This window comes from Durio zibethinus, chromosome 8 (assembly GCF_047325235.1).
Source record: "Durio zibethinus cultivar Kanyao isolate XHJ-2024 chromosome 8, ASM4732523v1, whole genome shotgun sequence".
In the NCBI taxonomy this organism is placed as follows: Eukaryota; Viridiplantae; Streptophyta; class Magnoliopsida; order Malvales; family Malvaceae; genus Durio; species Durio zibethinus.
The window spans coordinates 22,606,352-22,624,350 of record NC_143169.1 but is presented as its reverse complement, the minus strand read 5'-3'; the positions used below and the strand labels follow the sequence as shown (position 1 = coordinate 22,624,350).

At 33.1% G+C, this 17,999-nt stretch overlaps 1 protein-coding gene and 1 pseudogene across 8 annotated transcripts; both read right to left on the bottom strand.

The window, feature by feature from the left end:
• Nucleotides 1–3,762: 3,762 nt before the first annotated feature.
• Nucleotides 3,763–5,603, bottom strand: LOC111278577 (protein BIG GRAIN 1-like B pseudogene; annotated as a pseudogene). Its single transcript, XR_016344238.1, has 2 exons — nucleotides 5,411–5,603; nucleotides 3,763–5,317 (listed from the first exon to the last, which is right to left on the bottom strand). The product of XR_016344238.1 is annotated as a protein BIG GRAIN 1-like B pseudogene (transcript).
• A 4,971-nt stretch (nucleotides 5,604–10,574) lies between these two features.
• On the bottom strand, nucleotides 10,575–17,689 carry LOC111279005 (uncharacterized). 7 transcript variants are annotated; one of them, XM_022865834.2, is made up of 11 exons: nucleotides 17,648–17,689; nucleotides 17,264–17,448; nucleotides 16,047–16,090; nucleotides 15,549–15,675; nucleotides 14,773–14,911; nucleotides 14,028–14,623; nucleotides 12,989–13,328; nucleotides 12,604–12,874; nucleotides 12,323–12,418; nucleotides 11,774–12,220; nucleotides 10,575–11,017 (listed from the first exon to the last, which is right to left on the bottom strand). In XM_022865834.2, the coding sequence occupies exons 2-11, from the start codon at nucleotides 17,427–17,429 to the stop codon at nucleotides 10,685–10,687; spliced, it is 2,559 nt and encodes an 852-aa protein (XP_022721569.1). In that variant the 5' UTR covers nucleotides 17,430–17,448; nucleotides 17,648–17,689; the 3' UTR covers nucleotides 10,575–10,684. The 7 variants fall into 7 exon arrangements, with proteins under 7 accessions (XP_022721569.1, XP_089620868.1, XP_022721568.1 ...); XM_089764742.1 differs by having other exon boundaries at nucleotides 12,323–12,415; XM_022865833.2 differs by having other exon boundaries at nucleotides 17,264–17,689.
• Nucleotides 17,690–17,999: the final 310 nt, after the last annotated feature.

Here is a 17,999-nt window from a genome sequence, read left to right as displayed (position 1 = left end):
AGGGGTCACCCGCAATAAATGGTTATGAATCTGTCAAAAAATCGGATTTGACTTGCTAACGGCATGCTTCATTCTTTGTTTTGTTTTGTTTTTATATATATATATATAAGAAATTAGTTAGATTCAATAATTTATGTATTTATATTGTATTTATTTTATATTAAATATATATAAAATATAAAAATTATTATATCATAATTCGTGTCGATAAATTAAATATGAAACATATTTTTTAATTTTATTAAATTTATATATGATTTTTATTAAAATTTTAAATTATTTTTTTTAAATTTTTTTACATTATATCACCGTATTTAAATTTATCAGATTTAATATTAATTATAAAACAAAAGAAAACTATCTTCAATATCAAATTTTAAATTCGTGAAATCTTAATCTCTAAATGCTTGGTTATCTCCTTGAGAACTCAATTCTCTAATTATAACAAGCATCTTTGTCCAAACTCTGTGAAACCTAGATTGCTGGGGCATTAAACATTGGCTTCCATACGTACGCCTCCAATTAGTGGTTAAAGTTTTTAATTAGGAATGGACCCAACATAAACTCGAAATATATCCATATGAACAATATTTTTAATAATTTAAAATAGTTAATGTTCAAATGTCTAAAAAATTCAGTTCGATTTGTCAATATAATAGATATAAATATAATATAAATGTTAGATATATGTTATAAGATTTCATAATTTTGAATACTTTGGCTTTGTGTCAAATTGAGTTGTTACTAATTAAGATTGAAATTGTTCAAAATCTTAACATTTTCCATTTACAATTACTTCTTATGTGTATAATCAGTGGTTTTAATCTGCTAACTTATGCATATTAAAAAACATGAGTAGTTACAATTGTAATTAGAATATGTACAAGATAAAAGATTTTTTTATTTATTTTACAAAAAGACTCAAAATGTAAGAAAGATCGAGGAAATGAAAATTACAAATGTTACAAATTAAATTTTAATCTTACATAAATATTTTTTAAAATATTAAATAAATCATTCGAATTAAATTCCGAAAGCATATAATTATAGAATACATTGAGATACTCCCCACTTAAGGATCCATTGAAAAAAAAAAATTGACTGAGGTGCAATACATTGCAATAAAGAGCTAGAATCCTAATTATACCAAATCATCCATTTACTTAAAAGTAATCCTCCCTCTTGTTGGCCTCAACAAAGGGGAGGTATTATGATTAAGGTAATGGCTACAGAAAAATAGTCAACTGTAGCTTGAATAAGTAGGTGGTGTGAGAGCCACCTTCCCAGTACATATCATGATTGTTGTCAACTTAATTTCCCCACATCACCAACCATATGACAAAAGAAATTAAAGAAATTTGGTTGATATATCAAAGAAGATCTTAAATCTTGATTAGATAGTTAATTAATTAATTAATTAATAATCTCGTGTGAAACTATAAGAAAAGTATTTGTCTTTGAAACCCAACATTTCGGTGGTTGCATTGCATGGCAAGTTGCTTTGACAATGTCATGTCTTGATGCTTAGTTCTCACTAAACCGAATAGCTGGCCCCCCTATTAATAATTTTTATTATAATTATTATTTTTTTTTCCAATTTGATAAGGTAATTTATAGGCTAAGATCACTTTTGACTATAGGATAGCCTTTTCTTTTTGCATACTCGAATCTAACTCTCAAATTTTGGCATAAAATATACCAGTTAATTAATTAGTATTTAATTATATATGTTATGATAACTTAATTAGGATATCGAAACTGTTAAGATTTAGTTTAGTGGTCCTAACTCCTTTAAGTGTATCTTATAGCATCTTGCTTCCTTGAATATTTGAAAAAAAAAATTAATTAATGCCACTACCCATTGATTGCTTTTGTTTAATTTTCAGATTACCTAATGATATTCATATATATTTTAAAAATTTACACTTAACTCATAAAATATTATCCGTTATAATTTAAAATTTTACGATTTTATCATATAAAAAATATTTTATAAATCAAGTATTTACATGTAAAATATAACGAATTTTCGTAATATTTTGATATGGAATGAAGAGTTAAATATATTCTCTCTTTTTTTTTTGGTTACTTTGTTTAAAGTTGAAATTAAACTTTTTTTTTAATTTAATAATTCAAGGTTCTAATATCTCTTCTTTACTACTAAGTTAAAATCTTATTTTTTTTTCAAATAAATTCAAAATTCTCTATTATTTTTTCATATATGTAGCCATGTAAGCAAGTACTGTAAGCTTGAAGATAAATGGCTACTTTTCAATATAGCACGCTTAATTTGAAACAACTATTAAACCTTTCAGTGTTTTCCAATCAAACTTTTTTTTTTTTTTTAACTTCATGATACAAACACTTGTATTTACCTTTATATGTTGCCTTTAAAAGTAAATTACTTGATCATCTGTTTAACAGAGGACTTCATTTCTAAAGTACGGTTTTGGAGGTTTCTAATGGTAAAAGTTTAACTATCATAAAAAAGAAAAAAATTTATTTTTAAACTTTACCCATACTTCTTAAGATATATCTATAAAATTTTTTAAAACTAATAAAAAATTAAAAAATAAATTAATTTTTTATCTCACTTATAAAATTAAAAAATTTATATTATCAATATATCAAATATTAATTTTATAAAAAAAAATTCAAAAATAGTAGTCAAATAGTTCAAATGTATGTAACAAATGTGGTTACATGTGCTTATTAATTAACAATAGTGACGAAGGAAGAGAAAATTTTAATCGGCAGTGCAATGGATTGATATCTTGATTTTGAAAATGAGAGGTTTTGGGATAATATTTTAGGTGAATGGAGAGCATTTTCAACCTTTTTGCTCATAACTTGGAAGCCAACCAAATTTGACATCAATGGCTTAAAGGATCAAAGATTAGATCCTTTTGTCCACTGTTTTTGAGACCATCTATCTATCTCCCCTCCCCTTTTCTTTCCTATTACCCTCGAATTTTCCCCCTCCCACTAGCCGTACAAAAGCTATGCTCAGTCACCGGAAAATATATTCTCCGGCGGACAAATTTCACTTCAATGTTACACAAAAAAAAAATTTGTATTCTCAATTGTGTAAAAGTACGTACATATCTTATCGTAATATTTATTTTGATTCGAAAATTTTACGATTATATTTTATAAAAAATATTTTTATAAATATGAATTTAAGTTTACATACATATATATTATAATAAAATTTTGAAATATTTTGATATAAAATTGGATGGTTAGAATTAAAGCTATCGCTGCAATAACAGTCTCTTTTTGAACTAATTAACCCCAAATAGACGTATGGTCAGGTTGGAGAGGTGTTGTGTTGAAGCAATTAAGGACCCACAAATTTGACAGCAAAAGAAGAAAAAAGCTTTATTTGGATGATAGAAGTAGAAAATCTGCCTTTGCTTTTCACCTCATCTTAATCCTCTTCACCTCTCTTTTTTACTTAAATTTGTTTTCTCTCTCGCGTGAGACCACGGATTTCAGAATCTCCAATCACTTGTTTCTGTCATAGCTACAACTTTAGTACTATTTTCTTTCGCTTTAGACAATGATAATCATGTCTAATTCTTCATGCCATGTCTTTCTTACTCTCTCTGTCTCACTCATTTCAGCTCATGTCTTTTGCTAACCAATGTTTGCTCATTGCTTCAGGAGATCGAAGGGGAAACATAATCAAACTTAAAGCAAACAAAGATAAACATAAAAATTATGGTCAGTAGTAGTGTGATTTGTTGATAAAGTGTTAAATTTTGATTTGATTTTAAATTATGATAACTTCATATATTAAAAAATCATAAAAATTGAAAAGAGACAAAATTTAATGCTACACCAAAAGAGAAATTAATATTATTCTAGGATGTAAACCTCCAAACCATTGAACTAATAGAACTAATTGATTAGTACTTTTTTTTTTTTTTTGCTTTTTGGGAATTACACAATCAAACCATTAGCAATGGCTTGATTGGTATGGAGATGGGTTGTTTCGTACACAGGCAGTTCTTCTCGATACCTTTCAATACCGATAGCTGAAAGATTATCCAATTCGAAGAGGTCGGAGCTTGCATAACTAGCTGCATCTTCGTCGTCGTCATCGTCGCCTTCATCATCGCTAGACTCTCCATTGCCATTGCGGATATCTCTCATATCGTACTCTTCCTTCTTCTTTTGGTAACTCTTTAAAAGATCCTTTGCAGCTTCTACAACCCGACGATTTTCTTCCATGATGTGGAACTCAAGCTCTTTGTTGCTTGTTTTTCTTATGGACGTTTGATCATTTTCATAGAGGATGTTTTTATGCCCACATGGCCTGGAATCCTCATCAAGAATAACGCTAACAGGACAAAACCTGACTGACCTTTTTGTCCCATTCCCTCTTGACGATGGAGCCTTGCTCAAACAGGATCTTGAAAACGAGGAAGCTGAAGAACATGTTGATGTTGCGTGCTCGGATTTTAACTTCCCTTCTTCGTACCCTGACGATGAAATCTTTGCCTTCTTTGCATTCCCTGCAGTGAAAAGCGAGTTGAGGAAGCTTGCAAGCCGACCACCTGGAGATATCGGCTGCTTAACCTTCTTGAGGTCACTGTAAATCTTCAAGGCCTTCGATTTTGTTCTCACCAAACCACCTTCATTCTTTGGCTTTTGTGTAGCAGCATGGAAACTGTTTTCAACTTGAGGCCGAGCTGAGACGCTCGTCCGAATAGGCTTAGGCCTATGAGTAGTGTAATGACTTGATGATGACCTTGATTTTGCACCATAAAAAGAATCTGACTCTGAGGATGAAAACCCACCACCGCAGCTAGAATCAGAAGAGCTAGAGCTCGAGTTCAACAACATGGGATCAAAATCATTTCGAGAGTTTCTTTCAGAATCCGCCATGGATTTTCGTCCAATGACAACTTTATTATCACAGTTAATTTTCTTTTCCATCCATTTCTCGATCGTGCAAGCACGTTGAAGGCTCGTTATTTCTTCTTCTTTCAATGAACCGTTATTGCTGTGCTTCTTCCTCGTGGCAGTCTCTCTGTAGAAAATCAGCTCTTCCTCTCCTTTACTACCGTTGGATTCATCAATAGAACGGTAGATAGCATCAAGAAGAGTCGAAGAGAAAGATGGGTTTTCTCTCCTGTTTCGATACCGATCATCTCTCGGCAGTTTTTCCCACACCTCCATGGCTTTATAGAATGAACAAAAACAAAACAAAAAGAGAGAGATTGACGAATGAGGAGAAACAGAGAATCGAACAGTGAGATTTGAATGATACTGTTTGCTCTTTCTTGTCTGCTTCAAAGAGTGTCAAAAGCTGGATACAAATGAAAATGAAAGAGATTAATGGCAGCAACCATGATTAATTATGTGAAAGAAACAAGGAGACATTTTGGGGACAAAGACTGACTCTATCTCACTTCTCTTGCAGAAAAAAAATCCTTATGAAAAAAATAAAGCTGACATTTTCATTGATGCTTCCAGAGAGAGCCAGACTGAAAAAGAGAAAAAGAAAGAGTAATGAAAGCCAAAAGCCACGCCTGAAGAGGAGAAGAAACAGAGAAGATGATTTGAGGGAGATTTTTTTTTTTTTTTTGTGTCCCTCTCTTTCACAAGCACTTATAAATCCTTATACACACTTGGGAAAGTGGGTCCTAGCTCGAATCAATGCCAGGGTGGAATGATGATGTGGCAAATTAATTAATAATTTAATTAGGTTATAACTTTTTGGCCATTAATCAATTAATCGAACTTCTTTTCTGAACTTTTGTACACACAATTTGCCTCTCCCCTTCTCTTCTTACTTGCAGTGACCCAATAACCTTGCTTTTCCTTGCAAAAGATAAAGATATCAAAAGGAAAGATATCTATAAAAAAAAAAAATCATTAATTTGCAATATTGTTAAATTTGGATAGGGAAAATGTTGACACTATCAGCTAGGAAGGATTTTGACCCGTATTTAATGGTTTCGATTTAACTTAATTTTTTAAAATTATTAATTTTTAAATTAAATATTAAATCAAATCGAATTAAATATAAAAAAAATTAAGATTATGTTAAGGTCGAATCTTAGATAAATTAGATCATATATATATATATAAAATATTTTATTAATTAATTAATTAATTTTATATTTATATATATTTAATTATTTAATTTTATATTTATATTTAAAATGTTATTTTATATTTTAAAAAATAATATTTTATTAATTTTAAATTAAATTAAATCAAATATAATATATAATATCGATCGAATCAAATTTAAATATTTTATATATATAATTTGATCAAATTTAAAGTAAATAAAAATTTATTTTAATATGATCCGTTGTCATTTATACTAACAGCAAAGCCAAGATTGATTTTCAGGGTCCATTAAATTGGTTTTTTTATTCTAAAATTATAAAAATTATATAACAATTTCTCATCCTTTATATTCTCTTATAATCACTTATTTTATTTTCAGAATTTGTTTTATAAAAATCAAATTCTTTTAAAGAGTTGAGCAATTATGTTGTGAAAGCAGCATTATTGTCCAAGGCTAGGTGAGCAGTAGTATTAACATTTGTCCTTTGCATAGTTAGCTCCACAGTCAACTAATGCGGCTCATTAGATATTTTGACCCTTGCAAAAGATTATCCAACAATCTGATGATGAACAGCAATAATGCTGTGCTCTTTAGCATTAAAATCACCAGACTAATGGGGGGAACTGGTGAAGACCCATCAACAGAGGTCAACAAAAAAAATTTTCATGTTTAAACTTTATAAACGAACCTTATCTATTAATAATATTTTTGCTAACACTAGCCATTTAGCTGCTTCAATTCATCAATTCTTTGTGATTATATGGTAAGCCCATTTCTGTAGCAAATCAGCAAATATAATTATGCAGTTTATATAATTCACAAAGATAATCACCATTTTTATGACCTTTAAGCAATGAACATGGAATATAATTATGTGGTTGATATAGTCAAGACTGCCTTAATTTCACTAATTGACAAAAACACCGTCCATTTCATTAGCAATTAAGGAAAATTATATGCCACGTTTCTTTTCTGATATTAATAATTTTATCTTAGATTATAAATTATTATAAATTGTCGCCATTTTAACTGTTCTGGTGGGCACTCTTTGGGCCTTTAGTGTACATTCAATTTGCCGCCCAGTTCCTAACATCCAAACAATAAGCAATTCCTATTAGATGGTAGAAGACAAAGCTTTACAATTATTGCTCTTGAAAATCATAATTGATTTCTGCTAGATTTTCCTTCTTTTCTCTCATTGAAATCATTAGACTTTTAATTAACTTAAATATTATTAAAATTTAAAACTTAATTAACTCGAACTCATAATTTAATTGATTCATATAATCTTTTAAAAAGTAATATTCGTTAAATTTAAATTTTTAATTTTAATTTCATATAGGATCATTCATCATTGGCACTTAAGTCAATGCCAAATTAGCCAACAGTTCCTGCCATAAGGTATCACAAACTCACAATTCCCTTAATGTACATTCCGTACGTACAAATACACATGTATGCATGCATGCATGATGCATGTTTGGCTATGGTTGGAAATGCCAATTGCAAGGAAAGGGATTTTATTCAATTTCTTTTACATGAAACTATAGATAGTCTTGAACATTTTCTGTTGGCAAAAATCTTTTTGTTTGTTAGGTTTTGGGTGATCGAAAGAGATTAAATAAAACAAAGCGCAAAGCAAATGTGATTTTGATAAATCCAATAGAAAGGATTAGGACAAAAGAAAGAGTGTGAAGAAAGAGAAAAAGAAGGAAGATTAGAGATATATATAAAATTATGTAAGTAATTAATTAATTATAAATTGAAAACAAAAAGTTCAAAGAAAGCAAACGTGAATGCTCATTGCTTCTGATGATCATCATCACTTTTCCTCGCATGTACTCGATCTCTTTCACTCTATCTTCCCTTCAAACTCACGAAATTTCTCCACTCATTGCAGTGTTGGATCACATTTTTCGTACATCACATGATCAAGTTTTGATATAAATAAATATTCAATTGGGTAACTAGCCTTGAGCTATGCATTTTGTTATGCACAAATGTAGTTACTAAGCATATGTATGTACTTCCTTCGAGATGTAAATCCCATAAGTAAATCCAAGATTGAATTCAATGTCCTGCTTGTGAAGATATACCCCAAGACGAATTTCAATAAAAATATTTTTTTTGTACATGTATTATCCAATTACACAATAATTAAACGTATTAATTTAATCTGATTCGTCTATTAATTAAGATGAAACTTTAAACTCTAGTTAAACATAAGCTTTAGAGTTACACTATAAGAAAGGAAGTATCTGATCATCACCATCAACTTTCAATAGGACTACGAATGAATGTTGTTCCCTAGCTTTTATTATTTTCCCTAGTTCTAAAGTAACGAAAGAGCTATAATGGTACTTTATGGGATATGGGGAGGGAGAGACCAAATTAAGGAAGGTTTAGCTTCTTAGAGATCATAGTACTTTATCATCGATTAGGTTTGTGGAAAAAAGGTTGAGAGATTCCTTTCAGATCATGGGGGGGATGGTGATGAAGGACTAGAGATTCCATTCAAATCAATGAAAACCAATATTTTGGGGACACCAAAATCCAACTAAATGTTCATTGACATTCTCAGCCTAACAAGGAAAAAGTTCATATACCCCAATTTAATTTCCCACTGCCACCATCATCCCACCAAAAAATGTTATCAAAAGATAACCTCCACCACCGTCCCTTGGATTTGACAGACCACGGTACATTGTTTCCCAGCACGTTAACTTGTAATGTCTAAATGCATAGCTAATAGACTATTTCTAGAAATATGATGGAAAATCAGAGAATTTGTTTGCTAGCACGTAAGTAAAATTGTCCTATTAAGGCAAATGCAATTCACAATGGCATCTCTGGAATTTGACCAGTATATTGGTGCATGAGCTGGATGTAAATATGCATAACTGATTTATAATTATGTATGAAAATTTGAGGGTTTTTTTTAAGGAATTGAAAAACTATCTTTTTAATACTTAAGTTTAAGGACTGAATCTAAAAGTTAAATACACAATCTAAAAGAAAGGGTTGTTACATATACTTTGATGGGTGCAGCCCCATTGGCATGACTCAGTTAAGAGATGGTGGTGTGGCCTGGGATAATTTGATGTCTAATTTTGCCTTTTTTCGGTGGCTTTGGAAATGGATATGAATTCATCATGTACCATCAATTACAAAGGAGAAAAGATGGTGCCTCGTGACTACAACTTATACATACATACATACATATATATATATTTATATATACTTGGAATTGGAAAGGGTGGCTTTGGTGAATTGAAGGACCCGTTTATTTCATCATTTCCATTAACAAAAAAGAAAAAAAAAAAAAAAAAAAGAGAGAGAGAGAGAGAAAAGAAAAATCAACAAATCTTTAAATTTTTGTGGTTTAGTTGTGTTTATCAGCAGCAATTGGAGAAGGGGTTGTGTTGGAGTGTGAGGCGTACGGAAAGCTTCCAAAGACTATAAAAAGGGAGTGTCATCAATCAAAAGCTTAAGGCATTCACATCACTGCATAATATGGAATTATCCTAATGATTATGTGCTTAATGCCTTAATCAAACTTTTAGCATATATGCCCCCATTCACACATGTAAAACTGGCGGAATTGGAAACCATCAGAGATATTCTATCACCTCACATCTCACTATTTGGGCTAATTTTTTCTTCTTCCTTTATTGATAAATGTATTTATTTTTTTATTCAAAAATTGGATTTGGGTATTTCCGATAAAACAAGACGATGATGCATTGGCATTGGTAGAAGATAAAGCATAAAGCGCAGATTATTCCTGACAGAAAAAGAAGAAAGTGGAAAAGAAGTCGGGAGCTTCAGGCTTCGTGCTTAATCTTATTGGGTGAACCTTGGAAATGGCAGTGGCAATGGCCAATAGCCAAATGGCAATGGCGAAAGCGTTAGCGATCCCGAGGAAAAAAGCACCTACGACCTCTACACACGCAAAGCCACCCACAACGATTCCAACGAAGACAAGGCAACCATCACCAAAAACATAAAGAACCTCTGAATTCTGATGCAATACTACCCTTCAAGATATAAGGGTGCCGGTGGTCAAAGAGGATGAAAGAAACAAAGGCGAATGCGTGGATCCACCACTGACTACTACGTTAATGAACTATGAAAATCGCAGGAGAAATGCCTTAAGTTAACGAGTACAGCTGGTAACAAGTTGGAATTTCTGGTTTTGCTCTCTTAAACATAATTGGCAGCTAGATTCGCGATCAAAACTCTTAATTGCATCTATCAAAATACATTCGTTCATTATAACCTCAAATATATGTATATAATTTTGGAAGAAAATAATTATACTTCCAACATTTCACATTTGCTTTCTGATTACACAATATGCACTGTTATTATCTCTTCTATCTTAATCTAATTAATTAAGAAAGCTATGCTGGATAGCACATATGGTTTTGTGGGTGGCTTAGTGCAATTTAATAAAAACAGTACGAAAAAAAAAAGCGGGGGATTAAACACCAATTATGCATTGAATTAAAAAGGATTGTGGGTTATTGCACAAAGAAAACTCTTAAACTTTCTATGGCTACTTCACTCCCTTGCCAGATAAAGGGTTAGTTTTCAGAAGTTTGTCGTCCAGCTAAGATTAGCCAACTGAGGCTGTTGGTAAGCGCCTACTTGAGCCCCAGGAGCGGCTGGGGCAACCCCAACACCAACATTAGCACCCATAGCAGGGCCTAGATGATGTGGGTTTGCCATTGCAGCAGGCTGTGAAGGATGATACAACCCTGAGAATTGCATGTGAGAAGATTGGACTGCAGCAGCATTAAAAGAAGCGTGGCTTGTGTGAGAAGGCATATAACCATGAGGTGTTTGTGGCATATTGTAGTATGGAGCAGATAGCAAGCCCGGTAGCTCCCTCGGGTTTTGAATCCAGAGATCTGATGTATCAGCCTGTCAAATGAAAATGCAGACGCTATGATCGAAAATCAAACTCACCAACTGAACAAACACTAAACACGTCAAGGACACGAGAACATTTCATCAAACCAAAGAAGCACATGCTAAATTACAGAAACTCATGGTGCATGGGATGATATATCAAACCATAATTGGAAATAGTTAGTTACACCTCCAACAGGCTCAACTTTGATATCATGACTCAACCTAAACGCAAAAGTCAAACTGCAAAATTCATGAGTGAGAACCCCTCCATTACTTTTTTGTTTATTACTTCCAATATATTCTATATCATAATTCGCAATTTCACAGGGCCCAGTCATCAATCATGGACTCAACAAGTAGAACAGTCAATATGGGTGCATTGGAAATAATTTATGAAAAAGTAATATAGAGGAACCAAACACAAACATGAATGACCTGACTCAATAAGTAGCATTAAAGCAGTCTATGGTTGTGTATTTCAGGGTTCACTACTCTGATATCTAATTCACCTACAAACACAAAGGTCAATCACTCAAAAAACTTTCAAGAATCAAACATATCCTAGCTATTTATCTTAATAATATGCATTACTTTTTTTCTCACTGGTTGGGAGTTTCTTTAAGCAGATAACTAGACACCATGTTGCTCTAGCAGACCAATTACACTGCCAACCAAAACCAGATACAACAAAACCCTCAAGTCACAGTCAGTAATGCCTCAATATTTAGTTTATCTATGCCTCAATATTAAAGAACATTTATTTACCTGTTGATTTGGAACATAGATATTGCCATCTTTATATTTGATCCGAGATGAATCTTCAAGAACTGCTGCATTCCCAACTACACCAGAAGCGTTGATTGCATACCCAGATGGAGTGGTAAAATTTCCAAACCCAGTAGGACTACCAGCAGGAACTGGCTTGAACTGCTGAATCCCATACTTAAGGCCATTTGCATTAAGATGAGAACTGCCTCCTGGCATCAGCAAATAGCTGCTACCATTTGATGGGTGCGGATAAGCAGGGTTACTGGAATAACCTGGCATTGCCATCTGTGGTAGATAAACCGGGGAGACAAACTGACGATATGGCATAAGATTAGCAAAATGGGACATGTGAACTTGAGGATACATCTGTGCCATTGGTGGTTGTTGCTGTGGCACCATTGGTATTGTTGATGCTGGGATGTTGGCAGCATGCATGCTTAAGGCCTACAATTGTCATTTAGAACTTGCATCTATTCAGGTGATAAAAACAAACAAGCCTTTTCTGAAACAAATTCGGCTTCTTAAATGCATAGTAATGGCACTAACCTCCTGAGGGGATAGTAGACCCTGTAATCTCACAGTTTCATCTATTGGGGGTCTGAAATATGGTAAATCATAACCAGTTTGGGGGTCATACGCCTGCTATCAAGCCAATGTAACATCAGAAATTCCATCAAAGGAGCAATAAAAAATAGGTTTTTATTCCAAAATTAAAAGTTGTTTTATATCAGTTTCACTGACTGATAAATTACATAAATACTCATTTGGGCAAGATGAAAGGTTTAAATTTAGATGACACCTGTCATTATTCATAAAATTTCACTTACCGAAAAACTAGGCAACTCAGGAGGTTCTTGCTGCTGTTGTGACTCCGAAGGAGTATAGGATGGACTGTTGTCCTGGACAATTCCAATATCGCCATAACTATCCATATTCTGGGGACTTAAAGTATCTTCCTTATCATGCAGTTGATGGTCAGATGTAGTACCAGAGGGTGGAGAATCAGATCCAGAATTTCTAAGTTGATCATCTAAAATGTCAATGGGCTTGTAACCAGCAGCACCATCACTGGCAGTATCGGGAGCAGACACAGACATACTGCTTAGATCAAATGCAAGTGCAATGATATCAGAAAGAGGGTCTTGACTCAAGGACGAAATTTTAACCTTAGATTCTACCAAATGAAGGTAATTACTTCGGGAAAAGGCCAACCTTGAAGCAGATTTCCCATTGGAATCTTCTGCAACACCAGTGGCTTGAAAACCTGGCACAAAATTCCTTGAAGAATCAAATTCCACTCCAAAGCTGCCAAAAGTTAGTTGATGGCAATCATTCTCCAGGACTCGGATATGCTGTGCTATGATAACATTCTCATTTTCATGGATATTTACTTGAGAAAACTTATCTTGCAATTTAGCTGTTTCTAAATCCAAGTCCTTGGCACCATCAGCAGGAGGTGAAGAAAACTTCTTTGGTGTTCCAAAAACTCCAGGATTATTAACACTTGACTTTTGGTTTGATTTTGGTTTCCACTCTTTATTATGTTGGTTAGCTGCATCAAATATGCATGATAAACTCTCACATAAACTTAAGAAGCAAGTTCAAATCAAGTGCTATAACAACTGCAACCTACTAACAGCCATTTGCTAAAACTGCAGCTTAAAGTGATAAAATGAAATCTAACTGGGTCAAAGAAAAGACGAACAACACTACAATAAGATGCTTCTAAGGTATTATGAAAATGCATGGAATTGATATCTAATATGATCACTAGTTTATTGTCTCACATTCTCAAATATAAAACCCAGTAGCATGGAATTGATATCTAATATGATCACCGGTTTATTGTGTCTTACATTCTTAAATATAAAACCCAGCAGATGCCGAAGTTCCTCAAACCTTCAAGCAACTTAAAATTAAGTGAAAAGAAACTGCATTTGGGTTCTATTTAACACAACGGTAACATATTTGCAAACTAAAAATAGTAATAACAAATTAATAATAGCAGAAAGGCATCAAAGCCACATGATACAGCAATAACCAGCACATAATGGGTTAAGCTTTTCTTTAGATTCTTTTTCCTCTAATATTTTGTAAATACATGTTATTTAAACTTTTCTCTTGTATTAGAGTAAAAAGAATAACAAGGAAAACATTTCTTAAGATAAGTATAGTAATCATATCAAACTTACCCCTTGACTAACAAAAAGGACAGCTTATAAGATGAATAATCATAGTCAAGTGGAGGTACCTTTTTGATGACCTGAAACTTGTTGATGTTGCTTGGCCCCATACTGATTGCTCACGAATGACCTGCTTCCAGAAATCCCAGGCATGACAGATTCAGCTACACTAGTATGGCTTGGCTGGTCTGCCCTAGAAATTGCAGGAAACTGTTGAAATGCCTCTGATGAAGTGTCTCTCCCTACATATGAATTGGAGAGAGAACCACTTGCTCCAGATGAACCTTTAACAGCATTTTCAGAAGGCTGACGGCGAACACCCACAACCCCAACTTCACGCTTGATAGCTCCAACAGCACCAGATGATCTGGAATCGGGAGAAGGCACATGAACAGGATCTGTAGAGGACGAATAAACCCCAACAACCGAGTTGCTTGATGATTGAGCGGCAGAATGCGCTTGACTATTATTGGGCTTCACTGCCAGTGACCGTGAAACAGCATTACGAACAAAAGTTTGCTTTTCCTCTGATATTTCTTTCCTATCAATAGCACTTGAATTAGCATCCCAAGCATGTCTCAGTTGTGAACTGGATGGTGCATTAGAAGTTTGGGATGAACTCCGAGAACTAAAGGGTCTCTGATTGCTCGGTATTCCAGTTGAACTGCAGAATCGAAATGAAAGGAGAACACTCAGTACAATGATTTCACAAGAACCACAATATCAGTAAATACAGGTGCAAAAAAAAGAAAACAAAGAATAAACAAAGCATAGAGTGGAACAGCAAATAAACAACTACCAAATAAACATTACCCCTTTTCACCAACATTCACAGGAACTTGCTCAGTTGCAGAAGTTGAGCATTGTGAGAAAGGAGGATTCATGTCTTTATTTGCATTTTGGTTAATTCTGTTGTCCCTAACAACACGAAACTCTCTGTTGACTCCTGCATCTAGTAAGGAACTACCCATTAAATAACAGAAAAAGGCTAGAAGTGCCTCATGATAATCAATAATCAGTTGAGGACATTATGTAGAAATAGATATGAAACAGTGCAATAATTAACTGTTCTGTAGACAAGAGAAACTAACACACATAGCATTTGTAAAATTAATATAAAATACAAAAAAAAAAAGCCTAAACCTGTGGGGTTTCATGGAAGGATGGATTAAGAAGATTTGAATTCTTAAGGGCCGCCAGCTTTTGATAAATGAATAATAAAGAAAATATATATATATATATATATAAAAATGGTGTAGGCAAGTACAAGGGTACCAAGAAAACCTCATCAGAACACCATATTGCACACATTGCAAATCTTTGACATTAGGCATCAATATACCAAGACTACATACAATAGCACAAATCATTACAATCACCAATTGCTCTATTATCATCCAAACTTTCAAAATCAACTTTGTACCAGATTAAACAAAGGAAATCATTAAAGACAATTAACTTTAATTCTTCATTCCTTGAACATAGGGCAATGTAATGCTTAGCTTGAAGAGACTAAATCAAGTAGTAACTTGCCAAAAAAAAGTAATAATAAAGGTCAAATCATTAAACACATTGTCTTACTGCATTACCAGGCAAAGAATTCCGAGTATAGCCTCCTCTTCGAGAACTACGTTCAGAATATGTACGAAATTTCATCCCTGGACCAACATTCTCAGAACGTTTTCTTGGATCCATGGAACCTTTGTACCCAATGCCCTATCATAATGAAATGTCATATCAGAACAAGTTTTTCACATCTGTTTCTCAACTCTTCTAGTGGGCTCACATTTCAAGATACTTATAATAGGAATACAAGGCATCATCAACATTCTCTCAATTACAATGGATACAAGTTAAATCAAATGCATAACTATCACAGAATACATTAATAGCAGAATAATATAAACAACTAAGAATTCAAAAACAGTAGCACCTATCAATTACTGAAAATATGTGCAGATCAACAATCAAAGCTAAGATAAAAATACACAAGATGTTGAAAAAAACCTTCTATCGCTAAAGAAAGCAAAGTAGTGAACAAAAAAGATTTGCCAAAATCCATAATAGGATAATATACAAGATTATACCTCTTTCTTCCGATCTCTTTTTCTTCTTACCACATGAAAGGTGTCTGAGAAAATACAATGAGATGAGATGTAAATAATAAACATCTATAACAATTACACTTGAAATCTCATTTTAAACAAAAGAGGCAAACTGAAACCACAATATATCCCAAAGGAAAAAAGAAAAAAGAAGAAATTATCAACTTTGAGAACTCATAAAAGGCTCAAGAACAGCGGCCTCTGTTGACCAATTCACCAATTTGATGAAAGTTGTCTAAACGACAGAAGACACAACCAATCCCATCTTACCTTCGGTAAGTAACAAAATGAGGAAAAAAATACTAAAATGTCCAACTATACCAGGTGTGAACCTCCCAGGGTCACAAGTTCACCTTGAATGGCATGGCAAGAACCACTAGACAGGCATAATTCTCAAGTCTATCCAATGTCATAATGCCAAGCAGGATCATAATGCTGGTTTTATGACATACAAAAAATAAGCTGCTTACTAGTCATGCATCAAAATCACTGGCCAAAGATTGAAAAATAGAACAATAATTTACATAACATGATACCTATAATTGCATTCTATATCCACTGGATTCAACCAAACTATACAATTCAGTCAACCTTGATATGCATAGATTTTGACTCTGGGTTATACTAATCAAACTTAAAACAATACTATACCCAGCCCCACCCCACCCCCACTATATTGGAGCAACCATACAAAGTTCTAGAAAAAAAAAATCTATTTATTGTTTTATCAGCAGGCTCAGAACCCAAATTGAAGAAAAGCGCCAAGGCAAAATGCACCTACTACATGAAAAAGAAGATTTAATACACAATCCTTCAACTCAAGAAAATGCACCTACTATAACAAAAAGAAAAGCATCAAGGCAAAGCAAAAGACGAAAACAAGTATCAACAAACAAGCAAAAAAAGGCCTTCTCAGCATGCTAAAACATCCTGCAATAATCGTCAGGCCCTAAACCTTATCAATAAAACAATAATCAGCTTTCGCACTCCAAACCAACACAAACTAAAATAACCCAATACCCTAAAACAGAAAAAACCCGATAAACAAAACCCCTAAAATAACGCAACTTGAACCAGAACAACCTTGACTCAAACGCCCGACACTTAAAACTACTAGAAAGCAAACAAACCCATTTCCCAAAAACATTAAAAAAAAAAAAAAGAATGAAAAGAAAGGGTTTTAGAAATAAAAAGGTGACCTTGATGAAGCAATTTCTGGGCAGTTTCATTAGGATCCATGTTGGCCTCTTTCAAGGCAACATAGATATCATCATCAGAGTGATTGCCGACTATTTCCTTGATTGACTGTATTGTCTTCTTCACTGGCGATGAGATATCTGCTTCGATTCTCTCCCCACTTACCATTGCTCTCTGTTTCAAAATACTTAAAAAAAGAAGAAAAGAAAAACACTTTCTCACTTTCCACACTATTGTTTTTTGTTAAACAAAAAACCCAGTTTGATTATCGAAATTCTACTCCGAACATAAAGAGGGTTATTCGATTTTTTATTATTAATATCAAAACCCCTTAAAAGATAAGAGCTAGGGTTTGCATTTAGAGAGAGACAGAGACAGTGAAGAACCTTTAGAGAGAGAAAGCAAGGGCTTTGAAAATGTGTTTACTTGGGAGAAATTCCTAATTGAGATCTGTTTAATGACTGATCTGCCCCTCAAAATTTTGTATAAAATGCGTTCTGCTGTTTTGCCCTTTGATTTACAAGTGTAAAATGAGGGAGAACGCGTTTGTTTTTTAAATTATTTTACCCTAATTGGGTTTTTCCTTTTGGGAAAAGAAGATTGATTAGTATTATTTTTTAATACTAATTGAGTTATAATTGCCAATCATGTTCATGATTGTAAACCATGTTCTGTGATTTGGTTCATTATAACATTTTTTTTCTTTGGTGTATAATAAAATTATAAATAAAAAAATAT

Coding starts and splice junctions, on each gene's coding strand:
- LOC111279005 (XM_022865833.2), bottom strand. CDS start 17,429: ATGGTAAGTGGGGAGAGAATCGAAGCAGATATCTCATCGCCAGTGAAG. Junction 15,676..16,046: donor AAAGAGATCGGAAGAAAGAG/GTATAATCTTGT, acceptor TCATTATGATAG/GGCATTGGGTACAAAGGTTC. Junction 14,624..14,772: donor GTGAATGTTGGTGAAAAGGG/GTAATGTTTATT, acceptor TCGATTCTGCAG/TTCAACTGGAATACCGAGCA.